We start from the raw sequence: 20,227 nt of genomic DNA on the forward strand, positions 1-20,227 counted from the left end.
CTGCAGCCGTGGAGTCTGTGTGAAGACGGGCTGGGAGAGCGATCTGCCAGCAGGCACAGGGCAGTAAGCACCACTAACATTATGTCCAACAGTGTCATTTGATAAAGGTAGCTTCTTATCTTCATATAAAGACAGTTCTTGGGGCTTCCCTGGTGGCGCAGTGGTTAAGAATCCGCCTGCCAATGCAGGAGACACGGGTTTGAGCCCTGGTCTGGGAAGATCCCACATGCCACGGAGCAACTAAGCCCGTGTGCCACAACTACTGAGCCTGCGCTCTAGAGCCCGCGAGCCACAACTACTGAACACGTGTAACACAACTACTGAAGCCCGCGCGCCTAGAGCCCGTGCTCCACAACAAGAGAAGGCACCGCAATGAGAAGCCTGCACACTGCAATGAAGAGTAGCCCCCGCTATCCGCAACTAGAGAAAGCCCGCGCGCGGCAACAAGGGCCCAACGCAGCCAAAAATAAATAAAATAAATTTATAAAAGAAAAAAAGCTATAAAAAAGTTCTTTACCTTCTCTAAAGGGGAGTTCATTCTACTTTGTAAGAATAATGCTACTTATTTACTTTGGTATTTGTAAAGTTATTCTGATTATATTTAGATATTAGTTTCTTCTCATCTTTAAACTTCAGTGTAAAAGTACATGCTACTCTAACATTAAAAATTGAAAGTATAACAAAAAATAACATGCAAAAGACATGAAAGTAGATTGACTGAAATGCACTGGCCTCTGGCAAACGACAGGCAGCTGAGAACACTGACAGCGCAGTTATCATGGTACTGAGCAACCTCGAAGAACATCATGCTTAATAAGAACACAGTGGTTTTCAGTCATGTGTCATAATATCACATTTTAGATACGTGGAATGCGTGTACACAAGGTGCTTTATATATTTTTTCTTTCAAGGCGGCTATGCAGCCTCTAGACCTCTTGTGGACTGCCAGTGTGGAACCCACTGTGACAAGACAGTATTTGCTCCCTTTTAGAAACGATATATTCGTTTGAGCTGGGATTCTGGATGCGTGTTTTAATGAAGCCTGTATATTCTTTCATGGATGAAGCTTCCTGTGTGTGTGTGTGTGTGCGCACGCACGCATGTGCCTATCTGTCTTCTTTAAAATTTATTTACTAGCAACTAAAGAAGAGCCATGCCGCACTCTTCTTTCCACTCTACTGTCTTAACTAATGATTTACTGGCTTATGAATATCCACTCATCTTTCAGGCATAAGCACGTGAATACAATGTTACTCCCAGTACTAACTTCTCAGAGTAGAAAGACTTGTAGCATCATATATAACTTATCACGTATCAGGAAATTTACGTATGAATTTCTAGACACCTTAATGGAGGAGAGAACAACAACAGTTGCAAAACTGTTTCAAATTGAAACAGAAGATATTAGTCTTTAGCAATGTGGAATAAAATAGAAATTCCCAAGTCTTTCTGTAGTCCAAACAAGGATCACTGCTGGCTTCCACGGGATGAAACTTAACATCTCCAAATCGCTTTCTGATGTAAAATTTATCTTGAATTTTATGTTAAATTAACTTGTATTGAGGCTTTTTGAGGGATATCTACGAGTCTTTGATCCCATAAGTGAATACTCTGAAGACCAAAGAACCCAGGCAAGAATCACTATGCTGGATCCAGACTATCATGTTTGGTCACAAAATTTATGTGTAAGTATTTCACAAACTTAATTCTGCAGGGTTGTTGTTGCTGTTTGTTATTACTGCTAGCCATTTTATCTTAAAAAATAATTCAAATGTAACTTTAATAATAAAATTTAAAAATCAATTTTAGGAACTAGCTGTCTGGGCCAAAGTGGTTTGACTCTTGTGCTAAGGTAATAATGATTAAGAGTAAGCACTTTCCAACCATTTTGCCTTCCTCAGATTAATGTCTTTATTACTATGAAAACGACCAGAGTCCCTTGGGCTCAGCTTCCCAACCAGATAGTCAGCCAACCCCACTCTGCTTCTGGCATTCAGCAAGGCCCCAGGCAGCATTCACTTCTGTCACTGAATGTGACGACCTTGCCCTTGCATGTTTGAAAACCCCAAGGAAGGAGAGAGATGGAGATTTTTCTTTTCATATCTGGTAGTTCAGATATTGTTGAAATAATTTAAAAATAGATCATATAAAGTTCACATAAAAGCCAAAAGGAGGAGCTAAACTGGAAACCCCGACAAAATCAGTTGTTCAGATGCTAACAGTGCTGGAATGTAAACGCTGGGAGCAAGCTGTGGTTTGGGCCGTTTCCTCCTGAGATTTGTAGGGAAGTTTGAACAGCCTCCAGCAACCTGCGTGTTTTAATGAAGGCTGTATCATCTTTCATGGATGAAAATTCCTCTGTGTGTGTGTGTGTGTGTGTGTGTGTGTGTTTTTAGAATTTATTTACTAGCAACTAAAAGGGCCTTCTTCTCACCTTTAGTGCTTCCATGCCAGCCCGGATGACAGGAGCAAAGACGGTCTCATTTTCATTAGAGTCTGCAAACATCTCTGGAATCTGGTCCAATAAACTGCAAGAAATGAATGAGCAAAAGGTTTTAAATATTTAGCATATGTGTAATAAACATCAGGAAATAAATCACGAACACTTCAGGCCTAAGTACATATGGTGTTTTTTTTGCACTGAACACCTGTGGGTGACTTTCAGAGGTGATTCCTCAAGGAATGATATCCTGGCATGATTTGGCACCAAAATTCATGATGTGGTTGGAACATTTACAAAATCACACTCTTTACAGATTTTTTTTCTACTTACTACATTTCTGATCTCTTAGACTATAGATTATGGAACAGTGGCTGTATCATCACCAAGTACTCTCATGCGCACTCAGGAAATAACTCCCTTGCATTGCCTTCCAGCAAAGAGAAGGGACTGGTAGGGCTGAGTATGTGTACTAAAAAAATTCCTCCTTTTAGATACCAGTCTGCAATGAAAAGAGACAGAACTAACACAAATAATAGAGTTTTATAATCCATGTGTTAAAACCCCCTTGCTAATGACAAAACAAAATATGTGTGATTGAATCAAAACATTAAAAAAGAGAAAGACAAATTATCATATGATATCACTTGCATGTGGAATCTAAAAAAACAGTACAAATGAATCTATTTACAAAACAAAAATAGTCACAGATGTAGAAAACAAACTTATGGTTACCAAGGGGGGAAAGAGGTGGGGAGGGGTAACTCGGAGATATACACACTACTATGTATAAAACAGATAGCTAATAAGGACCTACTGCATAGCCCAGGGACCTCTACTCAGTGCTCTGTAATGACCTACATGGGAACAGAATCTAAAAAAGAGTGGATACAGGGATATGTACAACTGATTCCCTCTGCTGTACGGCAGAAACTAACACACCATTGTAAACCAACTCTACTCCAATAAAGATTAATTTTAAAAAAACAGACAACTGATTAGGATCTAAATTATAAAGCACTCGATACTTACTTGTGAATCACAGATTGGGATTCTTGATAGCTGACAAGGAAGCCATCCAACAGAGGAACAAAGACCTCGCTGACGTCGGTCACCACCATCATCTGGGGCCGTGCCAAAGTGCTCTTTACGTTAAAGAAATGGAGGACTTTGTTGTACGTGATGAAACCGACTCGAAGTGAGGAAGTCTCTTCCTGATCTTCCCTGTGAGAGAGGAAAAAAGGGTTTGACGTTCTTCCATGAAGTCCTGAGAGAGTGGCTTCTATGAGAAATTCAGTAAGAACACATTCTATAAAATATGCAGAAGACATGTGTAAAGGTTTGGTCTTAATTATCGTTTACAGGATATAGATAATACTGAGTCACAGTTAGGGGATGGGAGATACTACAAAACTAACTTGATTTAAAAAAAAATTCTCAAAAATCTAGGTAGAAAACCAAATAGATACTATGAAAACATGTGCTGATATTTTCTACTATATTTATTCTAACCATAGGAATTACAAGGTGCTTTTTTTTTCCCCCCACAAACAAGCTAGGATTATTAGTCTTTAGAAACAAAGCTCTCAGAAGTCACCAGAAGGTCAGAGTAACAAATGGCATATCTGAAGCAAGAGAAAGGCATATTCAGATTACAAACAGGACAGCTATTTTTATCAAGGACTTGCTCCTCCTGTGTGATTTTTTTTTACGCATTCTCAAGACTCTCAATAGAAAATGGGCTAGATTTTAAAAGCTATATACCATATAAACATATAGTATAAATACTAAAATAAATCATATATACGAATTGACAATGTAATTCTTATTAGGTAACGATTTGTGATGTTCATGGCTAGAGAATAAAAGCAATAAAATCTCCAAAACTGTAACAAAACGTAAAAAAAAATTTTTTTTTTTAGTAAAATTTTTTTTGAGGAGTTCCAGGACAAGGCCTTAATCTTCCTGAAAGGAGTACAAAGGCATGAATATTGCTGTTAAAGTCTATACTGAGTATATTCAGAGTTGAGTGGTCTAGACTTGTTTTTATTCTGTCTCTCCTCCCCCTCCCTCCTTCCACACCCCCTCCTAAAAAAACATACCTCGACACCACTGATATTCTTACTCATTTTCAGCAGTGGATATAACATAGTGCTCAGCGGCTACATGAAAGCCATTTTCTTTGACCCTTAGACATCGGTAAAACTTATTTTGCTTTGGGGACAACTTTTGTAAAAAAGAACCTAGTTTGCTCAGTTTCTACATTTTGCACATAGCCAAAAGAGTTACTTGAGTACAAGAGAAAGGACAATGGAAGTGTCTGAAGTTCCCACCGAAGACTTCCCAATTTCCTTGATGTTTCAGCAGAGTACAGGCTGACAAACTATTCACTTTAAACTCTGTTCTATTTCTTCTCTACTTACTTTGCTAACTGAGGACATTTGCTCTTCATTGTGGCCTTGATAAATGGCCGGGCAGTTTAAATAGATCCTCATAATCCCAAAAGCACTTGGTAAATGTTTACATTTTGGACTCTTGCAAAATTTTTAGAAATGGGAATCCTTATCCTTTGTAGCTACACATACACAGACTTGACACACACACACACACACACACACACACACACACACACACACACACACCCCCTCCACAATCTAAACTGTATGACTTTACGCAACCAACGACTATACCATATTGTATCCGTGTTCCCCTCCCCCTCCCTATTTATTAGAATTTTACTCTTCAAGGCCAAGCACAAATCCTTCTGTGAAGCCTCCCCTGATGCTACCAACCAGAAGTTATTTCCTCTTCCTAAATTTCTACAACTCATTCACATTTGGCTCTTGGTAGAAAGTGCCTTTTAGTTAACATTTCAGGAATCCCTGACAATAAACCAATAAAGGGCAGGGCTCAAGGCTTACACTCTCTGCTCCTGGAGGGTCAAGCACAACGTGGAGAAGAATAGAGGTCTCGTTGAGAATGACTGTCATGATGTGGGACACTGTCTGAGAGGGCAAGTTAGAACCCAAACTGATAAATTGATTTGTCTGTATCCCTTCTCAGCTCCCATGGAGTGATGTTGCCTTGGTAGTTTAAAATCAGCCCAGCTGGAAGTATTTATACCACAGGAATGAGCAAACACTACAAATCAAGGCTTTATTTATTTGAGAGCCAGTTTTCCAGCACACCACTGGTTAAGCTCCTATTTCCCAGTAAACCTTTTACGACATAGGGTGAAAAATGTCCAGCAAATCATGAAGGGGATTTATTCCTTGTAATAGTTAATTTGGAGTCAACCAAGGCAACAAACACAAAAGAAAAATTAAAGAGAAGAATCTGGATTGCTATTCCCCATTGGATTTCGACATTTTTAGTGATGGGAAAAGAGTATCCTGGGATTCATAGGGTTCACTTAAAATCTAATTAACATTTTTTATAAACATCTAATCAGGACATCTCACATTATTACAAAATAGTAGTAGTGTTTCCATTGGAACAACTCTTTTTAAATTTGAGAAACAAAGAACTATCCTAAAATGTTCTTTTTCAACGGTATAGCTGCCCTGTTACATCATATCCACGAGAAAACAAAACCTCAGTCTCTCCTTCATTTGATTCTACACAAATTTTGTAAAGTTATATAAGGGATATCTTAATAAAGAACATGTTTTGTTCCATTTTTCAATGACCCCTTCCCTCAACAGTTGCCCCTATTAATGGAATGAATCTGACAGAGCAACACTGAAGATATTAGTAACTGGAAGAACCAGAATATTCCAAAATCAAGCATTTTGAACATCTTAGCTACAGCAGCATTAAAAACAAACAACCAGGGCTTCCCTGGTGGCGCAGTGGTTGAGAGTCCGCCTGCTGATGCAGGGGACGCAGGTTCGTGCCCCGGTCCGGGAAGATCCCACATGCTGCCGAGCGGCTGGGCCCGTGAGCCATGGCCGCTGAGCCTGCGCGTCCGGAGCCTGTGCTCCGCAACGGGAGAGGCCACAACAGTGAGAGGCCTGTGTACCGCAAAAAAAAAACAAAAAAAAAACAAACCACCAGAAAAAAGTCTGAGAGTTTGATCTGAGTAACGAGTGAAGCACTTCAAATCTTTTCTTTCCTGTTCCAGAGAAGTCAGACAGAAAAGTCTGGCAACCTGGCAATATCAAAGATGCAAATTCAAAGTTAAAGAGTAGGAATGGGCTTTCCCTTTTCAAAAGATTAGCTGAGAGATGAACATACCTTAGATATTAATCAAGACTTATATACTATGCTTTAAAAACACTGCTTTAGTTCACAGAAGTAAATCAAATTGATGGCAATCTTACCATCGAAAATATAAAGTTATACATACACGCAGCCCAAAATAAATTTCAGGGGAGAAAAGAGAAAACAGATTTATTTTAAAAGATAAAGAAAGAGAAGGTATTTTGGCTTGAATAAAAACTTTCAAGAGAGTTACTTGAAAAGTGGAGGGGAACAGCCAGCAGTATTCTCCCCCCTGCTCGCCATCTCTTGCCAAAGCCACACTTCTGCTCCAATGGGATATAAAGGTCATGATGACACCTAACAGTGTGATTTCATAACTTGCATCAATAGGTTACAAGCTTCATATCACCAGTGTGTTGAAAAGAAACAAGGGGTTGGTGAAGTGACTATGAAAATAGGTTATGAGAAACTAATTTGAACCAGTTTGAAAAGAGAGAGAGAGAGAGAGAGAGAGAGAGAGAGAGAGGAGAGAGAGACAGAGAGACAGAGAGAGAGAGAGAGAGACCACTTCCAGAAATTAGAGTAGTTTGCTTTCATACAACTCAAGTTCAAAATTCAGATGTAGTGTTAAAGCAGCCCTGGGGGAGGTCTGTGATCAAATATGCCATTTTAGGCAGAAAGTCCATACTTGTCAAGTGTCCCTGAGAATGAGGTCACAGAAACTATAGTCACAATAGTCGGCAGGCATCAGAGGCCTTTCTTTTGCCCCATCTTCAACTTGCTCCCAGCTCATTCTTCATTGCAGAATTCAGTTTGAAATCACCTCAATGTTTTTTAAACATCCCCACTGCTTTTCCAAACCATCCTTGAGAATATTATGATTTCAGCTTCATGGATACAAACAAAACTACTCCTGGGAGGTCCAGAGTTCGCTCAACTGAGCCTCACAGGCAACCCAAGCACCCGCCACATGTGGAACAAATACAGAGGAGTGGGCACCCGAGGACCTGGGGAGACCTAGGGGCTGCGGACAACTCGCCCCTCAAAGCATCCCCGTTCAGAACAGAGGTTGCTTATGTTCAGAACATAGGGAGGGGTGGAAGATGCTAAGACTGGTGCAGACACTAGGTTTCAGACAGACAATCTTTTCTAACCTCTTTTATCTTCTTAAGCATGTCATCTTCTCATAAAGGAAAGCTTTCTCCCTGCTCACAAGTCTCCTTACTAGAAGCTAGTTCCCAGCCTAAACAACTAGTTTATACACGATAAAACATAGTCATGTTTTCTAATATACCTTTCCACCTTTCCTTTTATGCGCTGCCCCCTGCAACAGCAGGACAAATGATGTACCCTGTGCCCTTAAGTTACAGGACATAGAGGCAGGAAAGCTGCAGAGGGGTTAGACAGGGTACTATAAGGGCAAAAAAGGAATTTGGCCAAAAAGCCACGGGGCCTGCCATGAGACAACAGTTCAGTTTCCTGGCATCCCTTAGAACTCTCTACCACGCCCAGCAACCTACCCGTTTCTGCTGGAAAATCAATGTTTTTGAAAAGTGAATAACAGACTTCCAAGGCCTTTTCCACCACACTGCTGGGATTCTCCTTATAATCTAGAATGGATTTTTTGAACGTTGTTTACCGTGGCATTATTTCTTATCAGTTGTGTTTCTTTTGCTTTGTACAAAAGATCACTCTGATTTTTTAAGGTCTGATGCTGTTTATAATTGTTTATAAATTATAAACGATTATCCGATGTCCCCATTAGCAAAAGAGAGCACGGGCCATTCAGCACTTGTTTTCTGGCCAATATACTAATTCAGCAATACTGTATGAGTTACAAAAAGAATGGCAGTTCCCTTACTTCGGAAGTTTTTCCAGCACAGTCTTCAGTTCTTCACATATGAGCTTCACAAGTCCATTCTTAATGTTACTATAAGAAACATCAATCATGAAGATAAAGGCTGGTGGGTTGGGAGGCTTATTCTTCTACAAGAAAGCAAACAAGTCACACACATATAATTATAATGTACAAACATTTCATAATCAAATTAAAACCCCCAGAAACTCTTTAAGGTCATCAGACATCTCATTTAATATAACATGCGTGGAATTAAGTCATTTTCTGGAACAGTCTCTGATGCTATAAAAAAGATAAAAGCTGTTTATTTTCCAGGCTATGACCTGCGTCCCACTATTGAATTAGACAGGATTATGACAGCTAGCAGAGAAAGGCTCAGAAGACCTTATTACCACAATTCCCCAAAGGTGAGTACAGTCTTGTGGCGACCTCGCTTACAACACTCTGCCTTAGGGGAAGAAATATGTCTGGAACCCTGGCAAACTGTGGCCCAAAACAGTACAAAACTATAATTAGTGTTTGTTTTTGAAACTGAAGTAAAGCTTCGTTAACTTGATATCACCATTTTCAACTCTCTTCCTTTATAAGCTCTTCAAAGATACGAAATTAAATACTAAAATATAATTGTATACTTAAAAAATTGTGCTGTATTATTAAATATGTACCTGTTCCTTACATATTTATGGTAAAAAAAAATTGAATACTGGGCCTTTTCTCTGTTTAAAACAATCACTATAACATAAAGCAGCTGCTACATAAATGTTTTGTAGCTTTTGGTCCCTTTACTGGCTGGTGTTCAAACAGCTCTTAGGAAGCAATTCTTCAGTTGGATCTTACAAAATATTTAGAAAATAAAACCACAGGCAAACAACTTTAGTGACTCACACTAGAGGGTAAAGAATTAAGGCTAATCTTTGTGATAAATGAAAAAAATGCTCTAGATTCAATTTTAATTGTTACAATTATAAAATTAGATGACACTATCTCCAAATTAAGTTACTAATTCATCCTATGTCCACTATAGGGCTAGATGTAACGTTCCTCTAATAAAAGTCTTTCATTTGAAAAAAGGAAAAAAATTGTAGGACTTGAAAATTATCAACCTGAAAACTCCATTGCTTTGCCACATCCAAAATCAGACCAACAAAGAAATGTAGGAACTCTGTTGCTGTCTACATGAGCAATGATTTTTTAAAATTTATTTATTTATTTATTCAATTTTGGCTGTGTTGGGTCTTTGTTGCTGCGCGTGGCCTTTCTCTAGTTGCGGCCAGTGCAGGCTACTCTTCGTTGTGGTGCGTGGGCTTCTCATTGTGGTGGCTTCTCTTGTTGCAGAGCACGGGCCCTAGGTGCGCGGGTTCAGTATTTGTGGCTCGCGGGCTCTAGAGCGCAGGCTCAGTAGTTGTGGCGCAGGGGCTTAGTTGCTCCATGGCATGTGGGATCTTCCCGGACCAGGGCTTGAACCTGTGTCCCCTGCACTGGCAGGCGGATTCTTAACCACTGCACCACCAGGGAAGTCCCATGAGCAATGATTTTTATTGCAAACCATTCCTGATTCCCACCTAATCTAATTCATAACAGAAACTTATGCTGATTTACATAGAATGAAAATAACAATCGTTTCCACTAATTAAACCAAAACCTGTGACCAATCCAAATGTGGCTTACCATTCTCACATTCTCTCCCAAGTTCAGCATCACCAGTTCCCCACTGAATATTTCTGATATCTCCAACCTACACGTTTCTACAGAATGCTTCACCGTAACTTGTTTTCTACGTATGCAAAACTAATACATCACTCCTCTATAAATGACGTTCTCTTCCAATATCTCTATCCATAACATCACTACACGTCAACCCAAAGGCTTGAAAACACGGAATTAGATTTGACTATTCCTTTTCTTTCCATCACCAAGTCCCATTGATTTATTCTTTCAAAATGCTTCTTTCACATGTTTTACCCCATCCCCACTCTTAACCACCCGGAAGTCTGTCATCCTGCGCCTAGACAACTGTACTGGCTTCATCCCTGGCTGCCTTAATCGATCACTCTACCCATTCAATCCAGCTGGCTTTGTCCAGTCAACCTTAGCATGTATGAACTCTATAACCTGGTTTACCGTAACATCTTGAAGCTCACAGATCTCCTGGCTGCAAACTACAGTGATCTGAAAGAAAACCCGGCTCTCATCCTCAATCTCTCTTATCTCTGCAATTTTCGGCCTGGCAGACCCCTTTCCCTTTTTCAGCGGCCGAGGCACCGTGGTGTCATTTCCTCTCCCACTTTTCTGACTGCTGCTTCTGTTTTTCATTTTGTTATCTTTCTCCAAAGGATACTCTCTTCTCTTTCCTTACCACATGCTCCATCACAGAATCTCATTTGCTCATTTTTAACCAGCACCTCTCTGTAGGCGACCCCTCAGATTCTCTCCACATGGTCTGTCTTCTGAGCTCCCGACCAGCATTCCAATCAACCACAGCACACCTCCACAGCAAGGTCCCGCCAGCACCTTACACTCAAAATCTTAGAAGTGAAGACAACATTTCTCCCACTATGCTGGCCCTTTCTACAAGGAACTTACAGAAAATATGATCCTCCAGAATGCTCTGGGCTTGACGCCTCATCTCCTCTGTGGAATTGTTCATCCCCCTTGCTATCCACACCTAGTTAATTGTGAAGCCCTCAGCGGCTCCTTCTTGCTCCAGTACCCAAATTCAGACCCTCATTTTCATCCATTTTAAAAACTATTTTCAACTGTGGTAAAATACACAGAATATAATTCACCATCTTAACCATTTTTAAGTGTGCAGTTCAGTGGTTTCAAGTACATTTACGTTGTTGCGCAACTGTAACCACCATCCATTTCTCGAACTCTTTCTATCCTGCGGAAACGGAAACTTTGTACCCTTTAAACAATCATTTACCATTTCCCCCCCTCTCCAGCCCTGGGAACCATCTTTCTACATTTCTACTTTCTGTCTCTATGAATTGGACTACTCTAGGTACTTCATAAAAGTAAAATCATACAGTATTTGTCGTTTATGTGATTGGCTTATTTCTCTTAGCATCACATCCTGAACATTCATCCGTGTTGTGGCATATGTCAGAATTTCCTTCCTTTTTAAGGCTTGATAATATTGCATGGTATGTATAGTTCACATTTTGTTTATCCATTCATCCATCGATGGATATTTGGGTTGCTTCTACCTTTTGGCTATTGTGACTAATGCTATTATGAACATGGGTGTGAAAATATCTCTTTGAGACTCTCTTTTCAATTATTTTGAGTATATACCCAGAAGGAGAATTGCTGGATCATTTGGAAATTCAGTTTTTAATTTTTTGAGGAATTGTTATATTACCCTCATTTTCTCTTGTTTCGACTACTACATTAACTTTTTTTTAACATCTTTATTGGAGTATAATTGCTTTACAATGGCGTGTTAGTTTCTGCTTTATAACAAAGTGAATCAGCTATACATATACATATGTTCCCATATCTCTTCCCTCTTGCGTCTTGCTCCCTCCCACCCTCCCTATTCCCACCCCTCTAGATGGTCACAAAGCACCAAGCTGATCTCCCTGTGCTATGCGGCTGCTTCCCACTAGCTATCTATTTTACGTTTGGTAGTGTATATATGTCCATGCCACTCTCTCACTTTGTCCCACCTTACCCTTCCCCCTCCCCATATCCTCAAGTCCATTCTCTAGTAGGTCTGTGTCTTTATTCCTGTCTTACCCCTAGGTTCTTCATGACATTTTAATTTTTTTCTTAGATTCTATATATATGTGTTAGCATATGGTATTTGTCTTTCTCTTTCTGACTTACTTCACTCTGTATGACAGACTCTAGGTCCATCCACCTCACTACAAATAACTCAATTTCATTTCTTTTTATGGCTGAGTAATATTCCATTGTATGTATGTGCCACATCTTCTTTATCCATTCATCTGATGATGGACACTTAGGTTATTTCCATCTCCTGGCTATTGTACATAGAGCTGCAATGAACATTTTGGTACATGACTCTTTTTGAAATTTGGTTTTCTCAGGGTATATGCCCAGTAGTGGGATTGCTGGGTCGTATGGTAGTTCTATTTTTAGTTTTTTAAGGAATCTCCATACTGTTCTCCATAGTGGCTGTACCAATTCACATTCCCACCAGCAGTGCAAGAGTTTTCCCTTTTCTCCACACCCTCTCCAGCATTTATTGTTTCTAGATTTTTTGATGATGCCCATTCTGACCAGTGTGAGATGATATCTCATTGTAGTTTTGATTTGCATTTCTCTAATGATTAATGATGTTGAGCATTCTTTCATGTGTTTGTTGGCAGTCTGTATATCTTCTTTGGAGAAATGTCTATTTAGGTCTTCTGCCCATTTTTGGATTGGGTTTTTGTTTTTTTGTTATTGAGCTGCATGAGCTGCTTGTAAATTTTGGAGATTAATAACTTCTAATACCTACCTCCCTACCTCCAATCTCCCTCCTCTCATTATACAGACTGCTATCAGAATAAACTATCCAAGGCACAAGATAGATCCCAAGGCTACTGCCTCTGAGGACAGGAAGTTTACTGAGTCCCCAGAGCCAAGCACAGAGCATGGCTCAAGAGAGTGCTCAATACTGTTAGATGAGTGAATGAATGTGTAGACGGATGGATGGATTAATAGAAACAACTCCCACTTTGCCTTTAATTGTCCTCAAGGCCTACTGAATTAGTACAATCCTTCAATGGCCTGGCATTTGAGACTTCCCATAATACTTATTTAGCAAACACGTATAAAAGCCTAAGAGATCAAAGCTCTGATGCCAAGCCTAGTGGAAAATAAAAGGATAGTCTGTGTCTCAAAACAATTTCCCAGCTTTACTTCCTATTATGCCCCAATACACATTCCTCCAACTAATTTAAGTGTTTGCCATTTTCAAAACATTTTCTATCCAGAGGTCCCAATCTAGTGGGCGTGGGCCAAGAAAAGTATTTCCTTGGCTGGAAAAGTATTTCATTTGGCATAGTGTTTTAAAAAATATTTGAATTTGAATGTGCTTTGGGGGAAGGGGGAATATACGCTCCAACTATCCTAGTCTCTATACTAGGTCCCCATCACTCATCTACAAAGCCCCCCATAGCCCCTGAAGAAATTGGAGTAAGTTGCAAATACCTCTGAGAAACTGCTTCTGCTTACCATTTAGTTTCCACTTCTCTGCTCATGGTTTAACCAACTCAAATGTCACTTACTCTTAGAGCCCTTCCCTGATTCACCAAATCATAAATTATTGCTCATCTGTTTTCTTATGGCACTCTGACTATTCTATTCTTACAGCATTTACCGTATTATTTATATCATAATTATATACTTTAATTATCAGGTCTATGCACGCTAAGGACTTTGAGATCAGGTTCATATTCTTGCTAATCTTATTATCACCCACAAACACAGCCAAAGTGCCTTGGACATGCTAGGTATATAATAAATGTCAAAGTGAACTAAAATTAAGTGGAGAAACTACATTTTTATTTAGGAAAAAAAAAAAGCAGGCTGGCTTGGAATGAGATTTTACCTTTCAGGTACACTTTATATGTAGATAGATATATTCTGTAAACTTCTAAGAGAAAAACTGTCAGTTATTAGACAGAGCTGGGTCTTTTTTTCCAGGGGAACTCCATGGTGATTTTGTAAATACATGCCTACATATCCATAGTGATAGAGAAATAGGGGTTCTGTGGTCATTTTCTGTATGTATGGCCTGAGGTTGGTACTTAACCTCTCTGAGCCTCAGTTTCCCCACATCATGGTGATACTCACCACATGAGGTCACTGTGAGAACTAAATGATAGAATACATAGAAAGCACTTAGCACAGAGCATCACACATAGTGAATGTTCAATGAATGTTAATTCTATTATCTAAAATTGGCATTATCTAAAATGAACAGGAAAAATGTTATTTTGTAATTCTCCTTTAAGTTTGTATGGTATTAAAAAATACACATACCAATTATATAAGCTCTTATTCATCACCCAAATCCCTAAGGCAATTCATGATTATTCTTCCTTTACATTTTAAGGTATAATTAAATTTGAAGATATTAAGAGTTCTTTTATTATGAACCTTATTTGGAATAATAAAAGGAAGATTAACCTCACAAAAAACTCTTCAAAATGTACAGTTTTTATTTGGTTCCTTGCCTGCTCTGTGAGCTTTCCCATCAATTAGACATCTGGAACATTTCCAGATAAAAGAGTTTGAAGATACTGAGACTTTTGTTCCCAGAAATAGATTTGACTCCTTGCCTAAGTTTCTGCTAAGAAAAGCATAAAATCAAGATAATATAGCCTTTTTGGCAGAGAACTGGAAAGTCAGAGCATAGTTAGATTTACACTACGGTTGCAAAGATGAGTGAATAAATTTTCCATCACTAGATACAATGGCTTTATTACATTTAATTAGAACTTCAAATGTTTACGTTCTGCCTGATCATTCTCCTTCAGTCAACAACAGTAAAGGACAAATAAACTGTCCAAAAGTAACTGGTATTTTAGGACTTTTTTTTTGTTGTTTTGTTTTTTTCTGTGCCTGAAATAAATCATTTGCACCAAAAATGTTCTTATGTTTCCCAAAATATGTTCAAATGTTACAGTTAAAACTAATAAAGTGTTAATTCTTCATTAATAACTAGTTGAAAAACTCATACAAAATACTAAAATAAATGCAAAATGTATGTTAATTGGAAAACATTTTAAAATCCACTCAGTTGAAAAAACTTCTAGTTAGGAATAATGTTCTTTGTAATTTCTATTCAATACAACATGGACTGGTCCCCTAGCAAATATCTAGGAAAGAAATTTGTGGTCAGAGGCTATTTTCTGAGGACTGGGCACTAGGAGGCATTCATTTGTGGAAAAGGAAGTAAGTCAGAATGACTCTGTTTCTTCAAGTCTACACAGGTACTTCAGATACAAGCTGAAATCTGAACCAATACTCACGAAGATATTTTCAAATCACTGAAGAATTTGAAAGATATTCAAGATATCCATAATGATGTCACTATCACTATGACGCTGGAGAAGGGAAACAGCCAGCCCTGGGAATAGCGACCCACCTGCAAATTCATTCACTCATTCACTCGCTCATTCATTCATTCATTCATTCATCCACATGCATTGATCAACTGCCTACGCTGTGGCAGGCACTATGATAGATGCTGTAAAGACAGCTAGGACAAGATTCTTGTCCCCAGGGATATCAGAATCTAGGAAGAGGGAAAATATAGGAAGATTTAAATTCTATGGAGATAACTGCTAAAACAGACATATGGACCAAATTATATGGGAAAAAAAATCAAAAGATTTAGTAAATAACAACCACGATGAAGTCAGAGAAAGGTGTGTGCACATTCACACACACTCACATAAAACAAAATTTCAGCCAGGGATTAGAGAATAAGTAGGAGTTTGCTAGGTGGGGTATGTATAGATGTAACAGGAGGATGGAAAGGTAGTTGGGTCAAAAGAGCATCTTAGATAAAAGCATGGAGTTGTACAGGGGAGTGATGTGTTCAGAGTACATGAGCCAGAATTTTCTACAACTGAAGACGTAGCTAAGGTGGTAGCTAACGGTCTTATAAAGAAACTTAAATTTTTGAATTTAATTTTTTAGATTAAGGTAGTGGGGGGAGTCTCATGGTTACATTTTAAAGCAAGGAAACCAGAGGCCAGGATCCCAGGCTGCTGAAACAGTCTCAGGGAGACTCTGAGAGCCTAAATCACTGCAATGACAGCTGGAGTGGAGAAGGAGCTACAGAAACACGTCAATAGTCTTACTGACCGTATCAGCTGAGCTTCTGCCTTGGAAGGGAAATTTTTCTGAGATGATTGACAAAACAAATAAGGCAGAGGCACTATATGAAACTGCTGCATTAAGAACCTAGCGGAGGGACTTCCCTGGCAATCCGGTGGTTAAGACTTCGCCTTCCGATGCACGGGGTGTGGGTTCAATCCCTGGTCGGGGAGTTACGATCCCACGTGTCTCGCATCCAAAAAAACCAAAAAACATAAAACAGAAGCAATACTGTAACAAATTCAATAAAGACTTTAAAAATGGTCCACATCAAGGGACTTCCCTGGTGGCACAGTGGTTGGGAATCTGCCTGCCAATGCAGGGGAAACGGGTTCAAGCCCTGGTCCAGGAAGATCCCACATGCCATGGAGCAACTAAGCCCGTGCGCCACAACTACTGAGCCTGCGCTCTAGGGCCCGTGAGCCACAACTACTGAGCCTGCGCTCTAGGGCCGTGGGCCACAACTACTGAGCCTGTGCTCTACGGCCCGTGGGCCACAACTACTGAGCTACGCTCTAGGGCCTGTGGGCCACAACTACTGAGCCTGCGCTCTAGGGCCCGTGGGCCACAACTACTGAAGCCCGTGCTCCTAGAGCCCATGCTCCACAACAAGAGAAGCCACTGCAACGAGAAGCCCGCACACCGCAACGAAGAGTAGCCCCCGCTCACTGCAACTAGAGAAAGCCCGTGCACAGGAACGAAGACCCAACGCAACCAAAAATAAATGAACGAATAAATTTATTTTATAAAAAAATGGTCCACATCAAAAAAAACTTAAAAAAAGAAAGAAAGAAAGAAAAAGAACCTAGCATCATATTCTATCTGAAAGGGACATACAAATGAAATTATCACTATTATATATATACTTTTTGGCTGTGTTGGGTCTTCATTGCTGTGCACGGGCTTTCTCTAGCTGCGGTGAGCAGGAGCTACTCTTCGTTGCAGTGTGTGGGTTTCTCACTGCAGTGGCTTCTCTTGCTGCGAAGCATGGGCTCTAGGTGCACAGGCTTCAGTAGTTGTGGCACGTGGACTCAGTAGTTGCAGCACATGGGCCCTAGCGCACATGGGCTTCCACAGTTGCAGCTCGCGGGCTCTAGAGCGCAGGCTCAGTAGTTGTGGTGCACAAGCTCAGCTGCTCCACGGCATGTGGGATCTTCCTAGACCAGGGCTCGTACCCATGTCCCTTCCGTTGGCAGGTGTACTCCCAACCACTGCACCACCAGGGAAGTCCCTATTTTTTTCTTTCTGCCACCACTTTTTAGTTTTTAAAGATGATCACGGCAGTGGATGGTCTACCTATTTAATCACGTTAACAGCCTAGGAGGATTGATCTGTGTCTTAAGACATTTCTACATCCCCGTGGCACCACCCGAATGCTTTGTCTGTGAATCAAAGGTCAGTTCATGACATATAAAAGTAATTCACTTGTATCTGACATCCATATATAAACACTTGAAGTCCTGGGAACACTTACTCTGCAGTAATCCAAAGTAGCAACATACTCATATGATCCTAGAGATAGCTCTGGCTTCTCATAGTGGTCCAGTCTTCTTCCGATGTGGTCCAGATGTTGGAAATAGAATGGTGGAACTAATAAAAACAAAATAGGAAAGGAAATCTTTTATTTTTACAACACAGACAATTTAGTAAGTTCTCAAAATTTATTATGGGAAGAAAGGAGATAGTATGAGAAAAAAAATATTTTAGTATATTCTAAATATCCACTATTAAAAAGCATGTCTTAGAAAGAATAAGGGTTTTCTAAAATATCTTCTTGACCCTTCTGCAAATTATTGATGACAAAGAATCATTAATGACTTGGATCGTTACAGAGAAATAGTGGATAAAAGTACTGGCGTTTTAAAATTGTCACAACCAAAATTTAATTGTCCCTATTTAATTACCTCTTTTAAAAGGAATTTTGACTTTTCTATTTAACAATAAGCAGGTAATTGGTCCAGAATTTTCCTCAGAATATTAGAAACAGAAGTCTACACACACAGAGAAAAGAAAGATGGTTTACTATCTTCTTATTTGGACCATATTATTAACAATAATGTTTATTATCCTTTAATTAAGAGATGTCTTCAGCCATGGGTAGTTTGCATGGTAATCCTTAATGTTTGGGCTTCAGAGTGGAAAGGATTACTGTATTTGGGAAAGAATACGCCACTAAGATCTCAGCTGAGGAACTCTTAATTTGATTCAAATGTCTAAGAAGGTTAGTTCTGGCAAAGCGCTGGAAGTCATCCAATAGCATAGGAACACTTATGAGTCACACACCAAACACTTGGACAAATATGGCCTGGTATCCCTGTGAAAATGAACTCCTGTTGCCTTGAGATTAATACAGCTGGCTGTTAAACCACTGACAATAGAAGTATTTAGAATAAGCAGTAATGCTCTGGTTTTAAGTGTTTCGTAAAGAACAACATTTTCATTTGAAAACCACAGAAGTAATGACCTGTTTTAAAACCAATAACTCAGTATTCTTTATTTTCAGTTGTGAACTAACACATGGGTTATAATAGGACTGTTTTCTTAGTTTTGCCTTAAGAAAATAATCACCAAGGCTTGATTTTTTTCTATTTTCTTACCATATCATGGCCATTTCTTTTTAAACAAGTTTTATGAGATTCATATGTACATACAGATCTCTGAATTAGGAAAATTCAATGTCTTGAAAAGATTATGGACGTGGGACACTGATAGTCTTGGCTGAGCTAAGAAAGCTATGGGGGCCTTAAACTGCTACTTTATTACATTTAGATGCGATGAAGGATGCTGCACTGGCTGTTCTAGGATGTATGGGTGGTACTTTCTACAGTTCCTATAATTTATTTTCACACATCTGCATGTAAGATGTGAAAAAATTTCCCCTTAAAATCAATTAATTTCAGGGGGAATCAAATCAATCAAATCAAATCAATTAATTTTAGCATTTAATATTATCGGCCATGTTTTATAAACCAGAATTCGTCCCCCCCGTAAATCGTGCACAGCCACACGATACTCGTCTTCCAGCCTGTCTTTTGGCCTCACGTGCTTCCCACTGTGTAATCTCTGGATGCTTTGAAGGGAAACAGAGCGGAGCCCTGTGACCAAGCCCGGTGGGTTCTTTCTAACTCCAACAAACCTCTGTCTCCTTTAAACCTAAATGAAGAATGCAGGCATCTGTGTCAATCTAAGGGAGTCTGGCTTTCTTGCAGGAACTAATATTGGAGAAAATGAACATGGCAGCTTCCTAGGCGTGGATATCAAGGGAGGGGAATTTACTGTGTAGAAATACAGGAACTCTGTGTGGTTTTTCTCTACTAGGAAGTGGCGGGGCCCTTTAAGGTTCTGAGCTGACACTTTGGGCGTTAAGCCAGAGGGTCACCCCAAATTGAAGATCCTAGATGCTCTAAGTGGATAGATGCTGGACAAATTTCTGATCACCTTGCTAAGAAGGTTGAAGGCTCGAGTGAAGACAGTGGAAATCTGGTGACCTTGGTGGAGGCATTTATCAAAATGCTTCAGGAGAGGCCTCTGCCGTCTCGTGACTTTTTTCCTCCACAACTAAAGCCCCGGGAAGTGCACGGTCACAGGGTTCCTGAAATCCAGGTCCCAAGATTGTATGACAGCCAAGGATTTGGTTGTAGATTTCATCCAGGATGAGAGATGGAATAAGATCTTCCTTAGAAAGAAAAGTAAGGGTGGAGAACGAACAAGGTCTGGTCTCACTAGTGTATCCAATTTGCACTGAGTAGGTGCCACAGGTGGAGCAAGGAAACAGACCTCCCAGGAGGACCATGACCCAGTCTTTGAGATGAGGCTGGGAACCCATGAATCCACCCCACAGCAAGGCATTTTTAAAGGTCTTTGTGAGTAAGCCTCCCCATGTC

At 39.7% G+C, this 20,227-nt stretch overlaps 1 protein-coding gene across 5 annotated transcripts in view; it reads right to left on the reverse strand.

Annotated features, from left to right (window-relative positions):
• Nucleotides 1-20,227, reverse strand: part of SEC24D (SEC24 homolog D, COPII coat complex component) — a 111,431-nt gene that overhangs the window by 22,673 nt on the left and 68,531 nt on the right. For all 5 annotated transcript variants that reach the window (XM_060148646.1, XM_060148645.1, XM_060148650.1 and 2 more), the window contains 4 exons: nucleotides 17,818-17,933; nucleotides 8,505-8,629; nucleotides 3,473-3,664; nucleotides 2,435-2,528 (listed from right to left, as the gene is read on the reverse strand). In XM_060148646.1, the coding sequence (XP_060004629.1) occupies nucleotides 2,435-2,528; nucleotides 3,473-3,664; nucleotides 8,505-8,629; nucleotides 17,818-17,933 (527 nt within the window). The remainder of the gene's footprint in view (nucleotides 1-2,434; nucleotides 2,529-3,472; nucleotides 3,665-8,504; nucleotides 8,630-17,817; nucleotides 17,934-20,227) is intronic.

The sequence above is a fragment of the Lagenorhynchus albirostris genome, chromosome 4 (assembly GCF_949774975.1).
Source record: "Lagenorhynchus albirostris chromosome 4, mLagAlb1.1, whole genome shotgun sequence".
NCBI lineage: Eukaryota > Metazoa > Chordata > Mammalia > Artiodactyla > Delphinidae > Lagenorhynchus > Lagenorhynchus albirostris.